Genomic DNA, 18,800 nt, shown 5'->3' with positions numbered 1-18,800 from the left:
TAGAGTAGTCAAGAATGCAGAAAGATGAAAGAAAATGTCAGGGCTCTGATCTTTGAGGCAGCAGAAGCATAAGGTAGATCAATATTCTGTGCAGTGCAGCAGTACAGCCCTTTGGATTCCATAGCAAATCATTCCTAAGTCTTCTGATTTTCAGCACAAGACAGGCAAGAACCCATTGGAGCAGGGCCAGAGGAGGACACAGCAATGATACAAGGGGGCAGAACCTATCTGCTGTGAGGCCAGGCTAAGAGAGTTGGAGTTGTTCAGCCTGGAGAAGAGAAGGCTCCAGGGAGACCTTCTGGAGGCCTTTCAAGATTTGACAGGGCCAGAAAAAAGCTGGCGACAAACTTTTTAGCAGAGCCTGTTGTGACAGGACAAGGGGTGATGGTTTGATGTAGAAGAGGGAGATTCGGACTGGAAAGAAGGAAGAAATGTTTGACACTGAGGGTGGTGAGAGCCTGGCCCAGGTTGCCCAGAGAGATGGGAGATGCCCCATCCCTGGCACCATTGCAGGTGTTGTTTGGGGCTCTGAGCAGCCTGCTCTAGTTGCAGATGTCCCTACTGATTACAGGGGGTTGGACTAGCTGAGCTTTAAAGGTCTTTTCCCACCCAAACCACTCTGGGATTCCATCATTGTTGACTGGACACCTTTATCATCCCTTCCATCAGCTGGGACACACCTCCAGCTCACCAGTGTGCACAGGGGTGGCTCATCTAAAAGGTGGCCTTTAGGAGGAAGTGTTGACCTCTCCATATGTTTTTCTCTCTCTCTAACCAGTTAATTTTTTTTCCCTCTGCTCCCAGTGAGAGCTGAAGACCTTTATGCTTTCTCTTACAATCCCAAAATGTCTAAAGAGAACCGGGAGATTGGCTGGAAGCTGATTGACCTAAAAGTGGATTACCAACGGATGGGAATCCCAAATGACTACTGGGAGATAACGGATCTTAACAAAGACTATGAGGTAATTCCTGCCCATTTTACTGCAGCATCTCTTCCTTGGTGGTGGTGACATAGAGCAGTTCTGCCTCAGGGTGGGAACCAGCTTGGTTGGTTTGAATTAGAGCAGTGTTGTCTTGGTGGGAAGTTGTGGAAGATGATGCTGTGGAAGAACAGCACAGAGCTGCGGAGTCACCTTGGTTTGCTTTGATACCTCTGGCAAAATACCAGCTCCTTGTTTTTCTAGAGGAATGTCAAACTAGCTGTTAGGATAGACCTGAAATACCTTTCACTGCTTCTGGTCTTTCCAAAGCCTGTTCCACCAGGCTGATGACAGATACGTAGATGAGGAATGAATGGCATTGGTTTGGCTTGATGGGGAAACGAGGCAGAGTGGAGAGGGAATAGGTGAGGAAGGGAAAAGCCAGTAGCAGAAAACAGATATGTCTTTTTCCTGATGGGTTGTATCTTCTGCTCTATAAGGGCACTCACTTACTTCCATCCTGACCGGTTGCTGCTGCTATTTTCTTCTCTGTCTCCTCTGTAAGGCTAGGCAGGATCTAAACAACATTAGATTAAAACGTTTTTTCATCAGACTTGCTCAAAGTCCTTTTTTATATGATTGCCCATTTTATTTCTTCTGATGTTGTGTCAGTCGAATCTGTCTAACAGACAAAGCAAACAACTCTGGGGAAAACACCCAAGTACTAAGTCTTGAATCCTTTCCCCATGCTCTTCACTCCCTTCCTCAGTGGTTTTTCTTTATTGTAATGCTTTGAGGTGAGGAAATACAATCTTGTGCTGGTAATTTTAAATGTCTGCATCTTTGGATGCAGAGATATGATGTGAGAGGTGCTTTTGTCTGTTAGCTGATGAGGACATCTGAGTGTGGGCCTCTAAAATCATTAATCACTGTGAAGGTTTCCCTGCTGTTGTGTAACACTCAGTTGTCAGTGCTTGATTATTTCTTCAGGGTTTACAGTTTGTTTTCAAACTGGCCAGCCTAAAGTAAAGCCAAACTTGGAGAACAGCTTATCTGTGAAGTACCTGCTGAAAAGACTCTGCTTGTGTGAGCAAAATTGGTAAAGCTGGTCTCTGAGGATGCTCCCTGATTGCTGGAAGCTCATTTCAGCTTGAGTAAGATTTAGAGGGGACTTAAAAAATATTGTTGCTCTTAATTCCTTCTTTTTTTTTTCTTTTTAATGATGAATCAGAAACTTCCCTGCTATTTATGGATCTAAAGAACTTTCCATATATATTGTGCACTGTGCAGTCCTTTTGTTAGGTTTGATTGCAAAATTGTTTCCTGAACCACATAGTTTTATTATGCTACTAAATGCATCTTAATGACTTGAAACTTTGGATGTGGTCTGTGTTAGATACAGGAACAGGTCATTTGCTGTGGCCTTTGCTTGTAAATCATAAAATCGTGGAGTGGTTTGGGTTGGAAGGGACTTTTAGAGGTCATCTGGTTCAACCCCACTGCAGTCAGCAGGGACATCCGTAACTAGAGCAGGTTGCTCAGAGCTACAGGCATCACTGCAGGTCAGGATATCTCCCCATCCCTGAGAACAATTTTTCACCACCCTCAGTGTCAAACATTTCTCCCTTCTCCAGTCTGAATCTCCCTCTTTTAGTTTAAACCATCACCCCTTGTTCTGTCACAACTTGCCCTGCTCAAAAGTCTGTCCCCAGGTTTTTTTCTGGCCTTGTCAAGTCTTGAAAGGCCTCCAAAAGGTCTCCCTGGAGCCTTCTCTTCTCCACACTGAACAACCCAAGGCTTTTTCTCAGCCTGGCCTCACAGCAGAGGGTTTCCAGCCCTCCCATCATTGTGGCCTCCTCTGGCCCTGATCCAACAGCTCCATTTCTCTGCTGTGCTGAGGACTCCAGAGCTGGCCCCAGCACTGCAGGTGGGAGTCTCAGCAGAGCTGAGCAGAGGGGCAGGATCCCCTCCCTCCACCTGCTGCCCACACCACTGGGGATCACCCCAGGACATGGCTGGCTTTGGGCTGGGCCTGCACAGTGCCAGCTCATTTCCAGCTTTTCTGCCCCCCAGCACCTCCCATAAAAGCTGGATCATAAGCTAGAGGTGAGGGTTTTTTTTTTAATTGCTAAGCAGTAACACCTGGATGTTTTTCCTTCTCACCTAGGTTTGCAACACTTATCCTCCTGAAATCGTGGTGCCAAGAGCTGCTAACCAGACGGTGGTGACTGGAAGCTCCCGGTTCCGAAGCAGAGGACGGATTCCGGTGCTTTCCTACTTATATAAAGAAAACAATGTTAGTTGCTCATCATCTGCTCTCTGTGGGGAGTAAGGGTCCCCCTTCCTGTCCAGTCCCCTGTTAGTGAAAGAATGAGCTGATTATTAGAGTGTTTTAATGTCATGTTTGACAACTGTACTTCTCTTTACGATCTAATATTGGCTTGTTCTGAGTCACAGAATAACCTAGTTAAAGACAAGCACTTGGGACACATCCAGAGCTGTGAAAAAAAGCTTCCTGTCTGGAATTTTTTTATCAGCTTACAGCAAGGCTTTGTTTTGTGAGGTTTTTTTATCTCCTGTTCAGCCAGGAGAATGCCTTGACAAGTAACATGTTAACTCAGCTAGGCTTTCTTCATGTGGACAAGGAGAAACCACCTGAAATAAATCCCCAGTAGCTCAGAATAAGTGTAAGTTTCAGGTTTGGTTTTGGGGTGTTTTGGTTGGTTGGTTGTTTTTTTTTCTACTGAAGATGAGAATGTAAATTAACTTTGCTGGCTCAGCAATGTTTCAGTGTTTTTGATGTTAAGAAAGTGCTGTCATAGTCAAATTGTTTTCCTGAGGAAGTGTGTCTTGACCTGGGCAACTGCATGGAGTTGTGCTGGCAGCTCTTAACATTTCCTTAAAGCCATACTCAGTGCAGTTCTGAGTGTGGTTCAGGAACAACTGAGAAGCATAGTTGTAGAAAAGAATGATTTGGACAATAGAATCCAAGTGGAAAACATGAGAAATGCCAATATTTGGGATTCTGCTCATCAGGTAGAGTTTAGTGTGTTTGAGAATCATGGACTGATTTGGGTTGGAAGGAACCCTAAAGATCATCCAGTCCCAACCGCCCTGCCATGGCCAGGGACACCTCCCACTGGACCACATTGCTCAGGGCCTCATCCAACCTGGCCTTGAACACCTCCAGGGAGGAGACATCCACAGCCTTCCTGGGCAACCTGTTCCAGTCTCTCACCACCCTCACTGTAAAGAGGGGTCTCAATCTCCCCTCTTCCAGCTCAAAACCCTTGTCCCATCTCCTGTCACTACAAGCCCTTATGAAGAAGTCTGTCCCCAACTCTCCTGTAGCCCCCTTCAGGTGCTGGAAGGCTGTTCTAAGGTCTCCCTGAAACCTTCTGCAGGCTGAACAGCCCCATCTCTCTCAGCCTGTTCCCCTAGGGGAGGTGCTGCAGCCCTCTGATCATCGCCACGGCCTGCTCTGAACCGACTCCAACAAGGAACACAGCAGCCAAGTTTGCTGTGGCACTCCTTGGCCTTACTATTTTAAGATACCCAAACGTGTAGCTCTGAGAAATATTCCGGTAGCGTTTGTGTGTGTCCTTTCAAGCAGCAGCTTTTCAGAGAAGCAGAGAACAGGGCTCTCAAGCCCCGTGAGCTGGTGTTGCTTGGGACAGTGCAGCAGAGATGATGAGAAGCATGTGAGCTGTTGTGTGTTGCAGGCTGCCATATGTCGCTGCAGCCAGCCCCTCTCCGGCTTCAGCGCGCGCTGCCTGGAGGATGAACAGATGCTGCAGGCCATCAGAGAAGCCAACCCTGGGAGCCCCTTCATGTATGTTGTAGACACAAGGCCAAAGGTACCTTCTTGGGGTTTGTGGCTACTTTTAAAGCTTGTCTCGTGTAGTAGTGCCATTTCCAGTTCGTTCTGTCACCACTCTGCTGGTGCTTTCTTGTGCTGTGTTGGGTTAAACGGTGTCAGTCCTCTATCAGGAATTCAGCATCAAGCTCCTGGTTTGGTGTCTTGATATGCAGAATAAAACTGCAGTGCTAAGTGCTGTTAAGAATCCTGGAGTCTTCTGGGTTGAGGTTTAAGGATGACCTGAAGCAACTGGCAATTTTGGAGCTGGCTGAGATACTGAAGCATTTCCCTGCAGAGAGCTTGGTCTTTAATATTTTGTTGAAGAGAAGCCTCAAGATTCACTTCCAGGAGACTGAAGTGGTTTTATTAGTAGACCTGAGAAGAGGTGGGGCCTCTCTGACTTGGGATAACAATTGAGAAAAGCAATGTCTCCATGTTTTTGCCTTTGTAGAATTAACACTTCTCATGACATGCAGCTTGGAGTTTAATGTGCAGCTCCTTGGGTCTGTAGCCACTCTTTGGGGCTGGAACTTCATTGTTGAGTGTTTCTCTGAGAGGGCATTGAAGAAACACTCACAGGATGAAATCTCTGACTATCATCTTGAGGAACTGAATTTAAAAAACAATTCCAATGGTTGTCTTCTAAGTGTACTGATTGGGAGTGTTGGTATAAGCAAATTGGAACACAAGGATTTTCATAGTGCACAGCTATTTAAATGAAAAGATTTCAGAGTGCTCTGGTAATTTGAAAATGGAGCTTTCTGAGCACCTCCTTCACTGTTTAGATCCTGCAGTTATTTTATAGAAACTACAGATTTAGTTAAACTGTGACAAGGGCAAGAAGGAAAAACAACTTCTTGAAGAAAAAGGGAATGCTTCACCTGTTGTTCCAAGATGTATTTTGGCCTTCTGTCATGTGATATTCCCCAGAGAGAGACATAAAATTACAGTGGGTTGTTGATAACAATTTCTGCATGTTCTTTTGGGACAGAGAGTTTCCAGCATCATTAATGTTCCCCTGAAATACATTATTGATAGCAGTTTTGTTCACCAGACAGGTTTTTGGGTTTTTTTCCTTTGTTTCTTTGTTTTGGTTTGGTTTTTTTGGTGAAAAAGGGAGAATTTTTAGAACTCATTCTCCCAACAGCCTGTCTTCCTCTGAGTGGTAGAACTAAAGCACTAGGCTTATTTATTTGTTCTAAAGATGTTCATACTGATTCTCTTTGTCTCTACTCTGTGAAGGCAGATCATTCTTCTTCCTAAAATAATAAGTGGAGGACTGAGGTGCTCTTTTTTTGGTCACCACTAAAGATTTCCTGGTAGCTCTTGAACTTTTCTTGGTAATTATTAGAGCAACTGGCTTATTTTTGAATTCTTTTCTGCAGTTCCAGTTGTTTGCTTTATTCTTTCTGCTCCACTTCAATATTTCTGTGTTTCCCTCAGGTTGTTTTATTCTATCTGTGTGTGTATGTCTGTGAAAAGTATACAACATGTGTATGTTACTTGTGAAAGTGGCCTTTCAAGTTTTACCTTCCTGTGTTCCTGCTCTCTGAATCTTCAGGTAGCTTCACAGTCAGGGCAGACTCCCTTTTTACCTGTTTTGATGACAGCAATGTGCTGAAATCTGGCATGGTTTTGATGGCACATGCCTTAGGAAATTATTTCCAGGGTCTTAATGAGTCTCTGTGTGTGGACTAGATGGAGACATTGGCATGGTTGTGGTGAAATAGCTGGAGAGTTTGCCTGGGAGGTGGGAAATTAGGTCTGAGCAGCAATCATAGAATTGTCTTGGTTGGAAAAGACCTCTAAGATCATCAAGTCCAACAGTCAACACCACCACGGCCATTAAGCCATGTCCCCCAGTGCCATGTCCACACATTTCTTGAATACCTCCAGGGATGGTGTCTCCACCACCTCCCTGGGCAGTCTGTTCCAATGTCTGACCACTCTTACAAAACAGAAATTTTTCATCATCTCCAACCTAAACCTCTCCAGGTACAATTTCAGGCCATTTCCTCTCATTCTATCACCTGGTACTAGGGAGAAGAGACCAGTCCCCACCTCACTGCTATGTCCTTTCAGGGAGCTGTAGAGAGCAATGAGGTCTCCCCTCAGCCTCCTTTTCTCCATGCTGAGCAAGCCAATTCCCTCAGCTGCTCCTCACCGGACCTGTTCTCCCGATCCTTCACCAGCTTGGCTGCCTTTCTCTGGATCTGCTCCAGCCCCTCAATGTTTTTCATGTAGTGAGGGCCCCAAAACTGAATCTAGGTTTTGAGGTGTGGCCTCATCAGTGCCCAGTACAGGGGCACAATGGTTTTGATGCCACCTGCCCTAGGAAATTCTCCCCAGGGTCTTAATGAATCTCTCTGTGTGGACTGGATGGAGATACCAGCGTGGTTGTGAGGAAACAGCTGGAAGTGATGTTTTTGAGGTGGGGAATTAGGTCTGAGCGATGTTCTCTGGGGGATTTAAAGAAGGGCTTGCAGAACAGATTCAGTTACTTCTGTACCCTGTCTGTTATAATTTTTTTTTCCTCTCTTTTTTCCCTACCCTGTTCCCTTCAATTTGGCAGTTGAATGCCATGGCGAACCGAGCAGCTGGGAAGGGCTATGAGAATGAAGATAATTATGATAACATCTGCTTTAAATTTATTGGCATTGAAAACATCCATGTGATGCGCAGCAGCCTGCAGAAGCTCCTGGAAGGTGGGTATGGTCCGTGCAGGTGGCTGATCTTTGTTACCCTTGGCTGCTTAAATCCTACCTGCACTTGGGTGCCGTGAGGAAAGCAGTTCAGCAAAGTCAATACCTTGCGTTGTTTGCTGTATTGAAGTGGCTTGAAAGGATTAATGTTGTCCAAAGGCTTTGCTGCCAGACATTTTATTTATGGTCCTGCTTCGTTTTATAGAGGTTCAAAAATAGCAACTGAACCAAACAACATTCCTTAGCTGTGCTGGTTACATAAAGTATTCATTTCTTAAGTGTGCATAAAAGATCCGTTTCTTAAGTGTGCCAGATTAAAAGGCCCGAGGAACAGCAGATTTTCAGTAAAAAGTAGCAAGGTTTTCAGGAAGAAAAACTAATTATTGAAAGAAAATTAACTTAGGTTGTTGAGGAAATTACTTTGCTGAGCTTTGCTTGCTTTAATTTGGAGTATTTCAGTGTTCAAACGGTTATTTCTGATTGAAAAAAAACAAGCAAACAATAAAACAGCCTTGCCATGATCTTCCAAAGGGTTTAATCTTCCAGAATCCCAGCATGGTGGGGGTTGGAAGGGACCTCTGAAGGTCATCTAGTCTGACCCCTCTACTAGAGCAAGATCACCTGGAATGAATCACTCAGGAATACATCCAGGCAGGTTTGGAATGCCTCCAGAGGAGACTTCATGCACAGCTCTGGTTTTTCATTTATTTCATATTTCCTTACCTGAGCTTGGGTTTAATACATTAAAATGGATTAAATTAATGCTTTAATACATGAAAATGCATTAAAATGCAGAAGCAGCTCTGCATTAAGCTACTCTCTGAGATTATGATCTTGGAGAGGAACACGAAGCAGGGCAAAAGAAATACCTGAGCTGTTGGAGATCAAGAGGTGAATCAGGTCCATGTTTTCTCTAATTAATGGCCCTCCTCCAAAATTAGAAGGTGATGGTCAAACCAGCAGGCTCTGCTAGCTGGTTTCCAGCACTCTACCAGCCAAAGACTGCAACACAGGGCAGAGGGGATGCTGCAAATTATTCTGCTTGCTCCTTGTGCTTAATCTTCTAAAATCTGATACAAGTGCTGCCATTCAGAAGATGAGTTTACTGTTTTAGTAACCAACCTAATGGTTGTCTTACTTCAAAACAGTTGAATAATTGATGGTGCCAATTGTCTGGCCAGGTAGCACTGCAGCATCCATGGTGACCTTGGTGGAAAATGAGGCTGTTCACACAACCAAGAGCTTGGCCTCATCACAAATTTAAGTCCTCGGTTGCCTGCTCCTGGCAGATTTATTCTGTGGTGGAAGAAGAGGCAGAATAAATACCTGTTTGATCCCATTTTCTTCTTGGACAGTGAGGAAATCTGTCAGTGGTGCCCATGAGCTGTATTACTCTGAGTGTTTTCTGTGCTGGGTTTCAGTAGTGTCTGAGGTGCCACCAAGGTTAAAGATGTGATTTCCCCCTCTGAACTAGAACTCTCCTCTCTCCAGGTCCTTGTGGTGGTAACTGAGTGTTGAGTCACCATCACACACACATTGATAGTGCAGTAACAGATCACTAAACGTTTCATTTGCTGGGAGAAAAAAAACAACCCTCAGGCTGCCCAGTGAGGTTGTGGAGTCTCCTGCTCTGGACACATTCAAAACCCGTCTGGATGCATTCCTGTGCAGACTGCCCTAGGTGATCCTGCTTTGGCCGGGGGTTGGATGACCTCTGAAGGTCCCTTCCAACCTCTAAGGTACTGTGAAAAAACCAATGAGTTACCACTAACTACCTAAGAAAAAGGAGAACGTTTTCAGATCCTCGCATTCTCTTGGTGCTAAAAATTGCTGGTTTGTGTTTCCAGTTGTGCAACTGTTTGTGTGTCCTTTAGACACAAAAGTATTGCTGTTGACTCTTAAAAAAGTGTGGAAATAGTAGCTTTGAGGATCTCCCCAGCTCTGCTGCTGTGAGGAGATAATGAAGGGGGAGGGGGGGGGAAATGCTGTTAATGAGATGTCAGCTAATTGCTGTGTTTGTGTTCTTAGTGTGTGAAATGAAGTCTCCCTCAATGAGCGATTTCCTCACTGGGCTGGAGAACTCAGGTTGGTTACGGCACATTAAGGCTGTGATGGATGCAGGTGTCTTTCTTGCCAAGGTAAAACTGTACTCCATCCTACAGGGGAATGGAAAGATGTGTGCTTGTATGTTAGGAATCTCTCCAAAGGCTGTCGAGCTGGTTCTGGGGAGAAGGTGGGAAAACATTGCCGTTCAGGTTGGCCTCAGCTCTCAAAAGCAAGCCTGCAGTTGGAGAACATCAACCTGGCTCTCTCCTAGAGAGTTCCTGTGACTAAACTAAATGCTGTAGGGGTTGTGACATTGTCCTAATCGTTGTGTTGTACCACACAGCTCTCCAGGCTTTGTTAGAAGTCATTTGAAAGAAATAAAAATCACAGCCTGCAAAAAATGACCATTAGAAATGCCCCTAACACCTACTGGCCAGTGCAAAACACTCATGACCCTGTGCTCCTTAGCTAATGAGCTGCTCTGCTTTAAGTGAGGGATTGCTAGACCAGTTCTTCTCCTGGTTCTAGGTGATGTGGGGACTGCTGGTTTTGGTGGTTAATCACAGTCCTCATTTCTGCAGAGCTTTTGCTCAGGCAAAATGAGAAGAGTCTCTGAGGCACATGGCTCTTCGGTCATAGTAAAGGACACGTAGGCAAGATGTGGCAAGAGATTGGGAAGAAATTCTTTACAGTGAGGGTGGTGAGGCACTGGACCAGGTTGCCCAGAGAAATTGTGGAAGCTGCAATCCTGAAGTGTTCAAAGGCAGGTGGGATGGGGCATTGTGCAACATGGTCTAGTGGAAGGTGTCTCTGCCCATGGCAGAGGGGCTGGAACCAGACGATCTTTAGGTCCCTTCAACCAAAAGTGTTCTGTGATTCTGAGGGTAGTGACCTGTGAATCTTAGCTTCACAGGAACATTTTTAAGAGATATACTTGCTGTTTGTCTTCAGCCACCAGTACAAGGGGAAGAAAGTGATCCATATGGGTCCATATGGAATGAGCTCTCCCTAATGGTTGAATTCAGTGATCTTAAAGGTCTTTTCCAACTCCGTTCTATGATTCTATGAATTTTCCCTTGAAGTTCCCAGTCCCGGTGTGCCCAATTATTATTCTTTACTCATCCACCCAATTTTTACTCTGAGAAGGGTACACAACCCATGGATGTGGTTGAGGCCCTGTCCTTGCAGACATTCAAGATCAGAATTGATGTGGCCCTGGGCAGCCTGATCTAGTTCAGGGTGCCCCTGCTCATTGCAGGGGGTTGGACAAGATGGCCTTTGAGGGTCCCTTCCAACCAGAAGCAATCTGTGAATCTGTGATGGAGAGTTCTTGGTCTTTCAGAAGCCTGAGCATTGCTGGCAGGCAGGCAGTGCTGCTGATAGGACATGCCTACAGCATTTTATGCCAGTTGTTTTTTTTTTTCCTTTGGGTTGATGGCTCCCTGCCCAGAAATGGCACATTTCCATGCTCCAGATGATGTATGACTGATTTTCCTCTTGGGTTTTAGGCCAGTCAGGTAAATGCAGATGAAGGGAGAGCGTTTAATTGTGGTAACTGACCTAGAAAGCTGCTGCAGTGCTGTGTCTGCTCTCTGCTGCCAGGCTGTGAAAGATGAAAATGCCAGTGTCTTGGTCCACTGCTCCGATGGGTGGGACCGCACCGCACAGGTCTGCTCCCTGGCTGGCCTTCTCTTGGATCCCTTCTACAGGACTTTCAAAGGCTTCATGGTAAGGACACCCATGTTGGAATCCCCAAAAATAAAAGGCATTTCCTGGCTATGCAATGTAAATAGGCCCTAATGAAATGTTTTAGGCCACTTCCTGGCACAAGCAGTGGGTGACCTATATAGACCCAGCTTTGATTCTAGAAGCCAGCTGTAATTGCTCTGAACAGCAGAAGCACAACCCAACAGCAGTTGATTTACACATCCCAAACCTTTGTCTCCTTGAATGTCCACATGAGAGCCACTAATGAGACACTGCAGCAAGAGATGAGTGAGCAACAGATGCAGCTCTGGCAGCAGTCCAGCAAAAAGTGGTGGAGAAGTGGTAATTTAACTTAGAGTGAATAATTTCTCATGTGCTAGACATTAGAATTGGGTGAATTTGGGTTTGTGCAGAGAGCAGCATCAAACCTGTATGTTCTGCAAAATATGTGCATCGAGTGCTGGGTCCTTGGGTCACAACAACCCCATGCAATGCTTCAGGCTTGGGGCAGAGTGTCTGGAAAGTGCCCAGTGGAAAAGGACTTGGGGGTGCTGGCTGACAACAGCTAAAGATGAGCCAGTGTGTGCCCAGGTGGCCAAGAAGGCCACTAGCATCCTGGCTTGGATCAGCAAGAGTGTGGTCAGCAGGAGTGTGGACATGATTGTGCCTCTGTGCTAGGCACTGGGGAGGCCACATCTTGAATCCTGGGTTCAGTTTTGGGCCCTCACTCGAAGAAGGACATTGAGGTGCTGGAGAAGGTCCAGAGAATGGCAGTGAAGCTGGTGAAGGGTCTGGAGAACTGGGCTGGTGAGGAGCAGCTGAGGGAACTGGGGTTGTTCAGTCTGGAGGCTGAGGGGAGACCACTCCCTAAAAAAAGGTCGCAGTGAGGTGGGGGTCAGTCTCTTCTCCCTAGTATCAGGTGATAGAATGAGGAAATGGTCTGAAATTGCCCCAGGGGAGAGGTTTAGGTTGGATATTAGGAAAAACTTTTCCTGCAAGAGTGGTGGGGCATTGGAACAGGCTGCCCAGGGAGGTGATGGAGTCACCATCCCTGGAGGTGTTCCGAGGTGCCATGCCCACACATTCCTGGGACATGGTTTAATGGCTGTGGTGGTGTTGGGTTAATGCTTGGATGATTTGAGAGGTCTTTTCCAACCAAAACACTTCTGTGATTGTATGATTTATTTAAGACCTTTTTAAAAGCCATTACACATAAATTCAGTTGTACTATAGGCTTGTTCTTACTTGAAGCCATCACTGCATAAATACAGTGCAGTCTGTGCTCTTGTCTGTCTTCTCCTCTTGTTAAATCCCTGACAGACAGACTGCTGCCCTTGCTCAGAGGAGTTCCTTAAACAAAACCCTGAAATCAGAACAGCACAAATTTTACCTCCTCTGGTGTGCTGCACTGCTAGGTCTGTTTCCTTGCAGTCCATGCTGGTTTTCTCATTGTTCCTTCCAGACTACTTTGCAGTCTTGTAACATAAAATGGACGATTCTGTATAAGCCAGGAAATACACTTTTTGGTTAGGATCAGGAACAGGAACTAAAATGGATTAATGTTTGTTTGTCCACTGTGCTGAGATCCCACCTATAGTGTTGGGGCCAGCTCTGGAGTCCTCAGCACAGCAGAGACATGGAGCTGTTGGAGGAGGGCCAGAGGAGGCCACAGCAATCTGGGAGGGCTGCTGTGAGGCCAGGCTGAGAGAGCTGGGGTTGTTCAGTGCAGAGAACAGAAGGCTCTAGGGAGACCTTCTGGTGGCCTTTCAGGATTCAAGGAGCCAGAAGAAAGCTGTGGACAGACTTTTGAGCAGGGCCTTTTATGGCAGGACAAGGGTGATGGCTTGAAGTCAAAGAGGGAGATTCAGACTGGAGAGAAGGCAGAAGTGTTTGACACCGAGGGTGGTGAGAGGCTGGCCCAGTCTGCCCAGAGAGGTGGGAGATGCCTCATCCCTGGAACCATTGCAGGTCAGGCTGCAGATGTCCCTGCTGACCACTGGCAGTAGGCAGCATTGGCTGTAAGCTTTTTAGAGTTTAAGGCTTCATTTTGCTGTTTCTAATCCAAGTAATGCCCTTTTTTCCCCTCTCTGCTTTGAAATGACAGATCCTCATAGAAAAGGAGTGGATTGCAATGGGCCACAAGTTCTCCCACAGGTAGGAGCTGTGTCTTGTCTTGGGTGTAGTGTCCGGGTGAAGGCTGGGAAACTCAGTGTTGCAGGTTCATGCTCTCCCATGTCAAATGTAAATGAAATACAGGACAGAGGAGAGAAGATCTGGGAAATACTGGAGTTGGTGACCAATAGGCAGTGTGCTGGAGTTGTTTCATCAGTGCTTCTGTTGCTGCTTGGCAAAATCATACATTCTTGAACAAATTGTGTTTGTGTTGAATTGTGAGTGTTTACCTACCTATAGAATCACAGTCATTAGAATCACAGGATTGTTTCAGCTAGAAAAGAGCTCTTGAGATCATCAAGTCCAACCATCAACTTCACACAGCCATGGCCTTTAAACCATATCCTGAAGTGCCATGTCCACACATTACATGAGGAGTGATAATGTTCTGGCATGGCATGTTCATTCTGTACAGTTATTTCTGGAAGAGAATTTCAGCTGGTGGCTTTTCAGGACATTTACCAGATTCAAAGCATAAACTTGATCCCAATATGGGTGCTCAAAGCCAATCTTACCTTCATTCTCTGGGCAGATTAAAAATGCTGTCATTCTGTAGTTCATAGATTCCTGGAATGGTTTGGATTGGAAGGGACTTTAAAGACCATCTAGTTCCAATCCCCCTGACATGGGCAGGGTCACCTCCCACTAGCCCAGGTTGTTCAAGGCCTCATTCAGCCTGCCCTTTAATGTTTCCAGACCAGGTAGCCTTCATCTAGGAAGGATTTGACCTTGCATTTGCATAGAGGAATGAGATGTTTAATGTCAAGGGGATCCTTCTGCTGCTGTAGGATTTCACCCTGTGTTGTTTGCATCTCTCCAGGTGTGGCCATTTGGATGGTGACCCCAAAGAGGTGTCCCCTGTCTTCACACAGTTCATTGAATGTGTCTGGCAGCTCATGCAGCAGTTCCCCTGCGCCTTTGAGTTCAACGAGCGTTTCCTCCTCGAAATCCATGACCATGTCTACTCCTGCCAGTTTGGCAACTTCCTGGGCACCTGTCACAAGGAGCGGGAGGATCTGAAGTGAGTTGGAAGCCAACAGGAGAGATTCATAGAATGGGTTGGGTTGGAAGGGACCTTAAAGATCAGCTAGTTCCAACCCCCCTGCCATGGGCAGGGGCACCTTCCAGTAGCCCATCCAACCCAGCCTTGAACACCTCCAGGGAGGGGGCATCCACCGCCTCCCTGGGCAACCTGTTCCAGTGTCTTACCACCCTCACTGTTGTTTGAAATGTCAGAAAAAGGGCAGGTTGTGTTTTGTTTTTTTTTTTTAATGTCACTGTAGATTCATTAAGGATAATGTTGTCTTGATAGAGGCAAATGTTCTGCAGTGTGAAATAAAAAATAATGACTTTGGGGACACAATTAATCTAAGATGTTTTAATTTGCATCACCATAACCTGCAGATAGCCATTTTCGGACTGGACAGTGCCCATTTTAAATGGTTATATAATCCTCAGGACTTTATCTAGATCTAAAGAAGAAATGTTTGACCCTGAGGGTTGTGAGACCCTGGCCCAGGTTGCCCAGAGAAGTGGGAGATGCCTCGTCCCTGGAACCATTCCAGCTCAGGTTCTTTGGGGCTCTGAGCAACATGCTCTAGTTGCAGATGTCCCTGAAGACTGCAGGGTGGTTGGTCTAGATGACTTTTACAGGTTCCTTCCCACCCAAACCAGTCTGATTCTATGATCTGGTGTTGATGAAATTAATCAAACACTGTGTAAAAGTAATCCTTGGCTCCCTTAATCTAAGTCTACTGGGAAGAGCTGGCCTTCTTAATCCACTTAACTTCTTTTTTTTTTAGTGATCAGATGTTATTTGTACTTGACAGAATCTTTGAGAAGACCCACTCCCTGTGGCCTTTCCTCTTGCAGAAGAAGCAGGAATTCAGAAATCCTTTATACAGAGGATTTACAGCTTACAAAGAGCTTCAGCCAAACACTCTGCCTTTCAGTTTCCAGTAAGTTGGTTATTTAAGCAGGGGCAGAAGGAAGGGTGGCATTTCTTTTCTTATTAAGGTAGGTTCAGGTTTCATGGAATACTTTTTCCCTGATGAGTTTGGTTTGATTTACCTTTCCCCTCCATTTCTCACCCATAAACTGAGGGGATAGTGCTAAGTAAGTGCAGCTATTGTCATTTCAAATCAGGTTTCTTTTGTGCTAAGAATGAGGTAAGGAAAAGATGACCTTCAGATGCTGACAACCACCCACACCTCCTGATTTCTCTGTCCAAATTCTGTGATGGGCTAGATAATGGTTAAAGTTCCTCCTCTCCTCCTTTTAAAGATACATTAAGGAAACCTTTCCAACAGGAATTTCAGTCAGGGTGGTTTTCACAAGAAGCATTTCTTGTGGCCATGTCTCTCTGCTTGCCCAAGGTGTTACAGCTGCAGTGGTTAAGTTTCCCTTGGTTTCTGGCTCACTCCTGATCCCTGCTGAGGAAAAGAGGGATGGAAATGTGTTTTTAAGTGCTACGTGGCTGCTGTTGGGCAAAGACATTCATAGAAGCAGGAAGGTGGGGCAAGCTGAGAGCTTAAATGTGAACTGCCCAATCCTCCAGAGAGCCTGCTACAGAATAAAGTGTCTTTTCATCTTGTGCTGCATGAGGAGGAGCAGCTCTCAGTTACAAAGCAGGAGGTGTCCAAAGGATCATCAAACCCAAAATGCTATTTGGGAGTTAGACAATTTCAAGTACAATTTCAGTGTTAACTCTTGGGCTGCCAGGGTGCAAGTTAAAACCCAAACATCTCATTTCCTTGAAAAAAGTCAACTCGTGTTTCTCTTAAGTTAATGAAGTGACAGAGAAAAGATTTCTACTTGCAATAGTAATTTCTTCCTGTGGGAAGGAAAATCAGAGAGAGGTCAGGCACAACATGATGGTGAACTCAGGTTCACCTCTCTAAAGGGTGGGTCATAGAGCAGAAATGCTTAAATCCTCAGAAGCATTTTAGAACTTTATTATTTGCCCATTGAGACTGAATTTTACAGCCCCAGGCTGTGGCAGTGTTTTAAACTCAGTGACTTAATCTCCATTTGATTTCCTCCCCCTCCTCCCTCTTAACCAGCATCTTTTTGCTGGCCAGCAGCACCCAAGTGCCTGCCTAATTCTCTTTTCTTGCCTTGCCCTGGAGGTTTTGGTGTGGGATGTACAATCGCTTCGACAAAGGAATGCACCCAAAACAGCCTGTGCTGGATCATCTGCTGAGCTGCATGAGCCAGAAGATGAAACTGGAGGACAATGCATCTGAACTGGAAAATGTGAGCCCTGGGTCTGAACAGTATTGAAAATCACATAATGGTTTTGGCAAATACACCTGGGAATGGACATTGGCACTGAGTTGTTGTTTCAGCATGCTGGGCCAGGGCTGGGCAGAATCAGGAGATTGAGGGCAACCTCAGTAAGCTTGCAGATGACACCAAGTTGGGTGGGAGTGTTGATCTGCTGGGGGGCAGGGCTCTGCAAAGGGATGTGGCCAGGCTGGATCAGTGGGCCGGAGCCAATGGGATGAGGCTTAGTGAGGCCTAGGTTCTTCACTTGGTCACAACAGCCCCATGCTTGTGGCAGAGTGTATGGAAACCACCTGGTGGAAAAGGACCTGGGAGTGTTGGGTGACAGTGGCTGATGATGAGCCAGCAGTGTGCTTAGGGGGCCAAACAAGCCAACAGCATCCTGGCCTGAACCTGTAATAGTGTGGCCTGTAGGAGTGGAGAAGTGATTCTGTCCCTGTTCTGGGCATTGGTGAGGCTGCAACTCAAATCCTGGGTTCAGTTTTGAGCCCCTCACTCCAAGAAGGACATTGAGGGGTTGGAGTGTGTCCAGAGAAGGGCAATGAGCCTGATGAAGGGTCTGGTGAACAGGTCTGGTGGGGAGCAGCTGAGGGACCTGGAGTTGATCATCCTGGAGGAAAGGAGGTTGAGGGGAGACCTTCTGGCTCTCTACAGCTCCCTGAAAGGAGGTTACAGTGAGGTGGGGTTGTTTGGTTCTCCCAAGGAACAAGCGATAGAACAAGAGGAAATGGCCTCAAGTTGCCCTAGGGGAGGTTTAGGTTGGATATGAGAAACAATTTCTTCCTCTTGAGGGTTGTCATAGCCTGTCCCAGGCTGCCCAGGGCAGTAGTGGAATCCCTATCCCTGGAAGGCTTTCAAAGCCCTGGAGATGCAGTGCTGAGGGAATTGCAGTGCTGGGTTAAGTGTTGGACTTCATGATCTGCAAGGTCTGTTCCAACCACAATGATTCTATGATGTTCCTGTAATAGATTTGATTTACCCCAGTTGTCATCTGCTAGGTAAAAGATGGGATGTGATTGGCCAGGCCCTGTTGGCAGGCTCATGATGTTCCACTTCCCTATATGAAGGAGCTGTCAAAAGAACATCTGAGTTTCACCTCCACTCACAGCAAACTTCAAGGGATTAGAAGATGGGCCTGCCTTCCACTCCCAACCCCCACTAGCAATATGAAAGTGGCTTTTCTTTCCCTGCTTGGAATGTCCTGTCTAGGCATACAAAAAAACACCTCAAAACTCACCAACAAACCACGAAAACCCCCAACCCAGAACCACAAAGAAACAAAAAAAATCAAACACAAGCCACAAAGAAGCCCCTCAAAATGCAGTAGTGGGTGAGTCATTCACAAATACACCATGAGAAGACCTATCAATGTCCTTTGCCAGGTTGGTGTGAACGCTGCAACCTTTCATTTTATGACTTAAACAGTGATGTTTGTATCAAAGTCGTAGGATCACAGAATGGTTTGGGTTGGAAGGGACCTTGAAGATCATCTAGTTCCAACCCCCTGCTATGGGCAGAGACACCTTTCACTAGACCAGGTTGCTCAAATGGAGAGTCATACAACCATTATAGGTTGGAAAAGACCTCCAAGATCATCAAGTCCAACCTTTTCTACCCACCACCTCCATGACCATGTCCTAGAGTGCCACATCTACTCATTTTCTGAAGACCTCAAGGTGTGTAAGATGAGAGAGCTGAAGAAGAGGCACTGGCACAGAACTGTTGTGTGATGACAGTTGGGTTTTGCATGTCTCTGCCAGTTGGGAGTACAACCTGTCATTAATAAGGTTTTCTGTCTTTTGATTTCTGTAGAAACTTCCTTTCCTTGATGGTCCTTTGCCCAGTGAAGCTTGCTCCTTACCAAAAGCAGGACGTGCTGCTTCCAAAACCCCAGTGCTCAACACTCCTCAGGATTACGAAGCGGAGCCACCTCCTGCCTTGAGCAACGGTGCTGCAGAAGGGGACATGGATGTCCTGCCAGAAGTGGACCAGAAGCACAGGGACAACCTGTCCCATCACCAGGAGGACCTGCATGAGCTTAATGACTCCACTGAGGTTTTAGGCCCTGAAGCTAAGGATGGAAAGCTGCAGCACCACTGACCAGCTCAG

At 46.1% G+C, this 18,800-nt stretch overlaps 1 protein-coding gene across 1 annotated transcript in view; it reads left to right on the top strand.

The window, feature by feature from the left end:
• MTMR8 (myotubularin related protein 8) overlaps nt 1-18,800 on the top strand; it is a 23,551-nt gene extending 4,751 nt beyond the window's left edge. Inside the window, exons 4-14 of the mRNA XM_054388524.1 lie at nt 805-962; nt 3,088-3,216; nt 4,643-4,777; nt 7,352-7,484; nt 9,510-9,619; nt 11,130-11,255; nt 13,339-13,388; nt 14,227-14,427; nt 15,236-15,364; nt 16,535-16,661; nt 18,504-18,800. Coding sequence (XP_054244499.1) covers nt 805-962; nt 3,088-3,216; nt 4,643-4,777; nt 7,352-7,484; nt 9,510-9,619; nt 11,130-11,255; nt 13,339-13,388; nt 14,227-14,427; nt 15,236-15,364; nt 16,535-16,661; nt 18,504-18,791 — 1,586 coding nt within the window. The 3' untranslated portion in view covers nt 18,792-18,800. The remainder of the gene's footprint in view (nt 1-804; nt 963-3,087; nt 3,217-4,642; nt 4,778-7,351; nt 7,485-9,509; nt 9,620-11,129; nt 11,256-13,338; nt 13,389-14,226; nt 14,428-15,235; nt 15,365-16,534; nt 16,662-18,503) is intronic.

The sequence above is a fragment of the Indicator indicator genome, chromosome 17 (genome assembly GCF_027791375.1).
Source record: "Indicator indicator isolate 239-I01 chromosome 17, UM_Iind_1.1, whole genome shotgun sequence".
Lineage (NCBI taxonomy): Eukaryota > Metazoa > Chordata > Aves > Piciformes > Indicatoridae > Indicator > Indicator indicator.
Note: the sequence above shows the minus strand (reverse complement) of the source record. Positions and strands in the feature narration are given on the sequence as shown.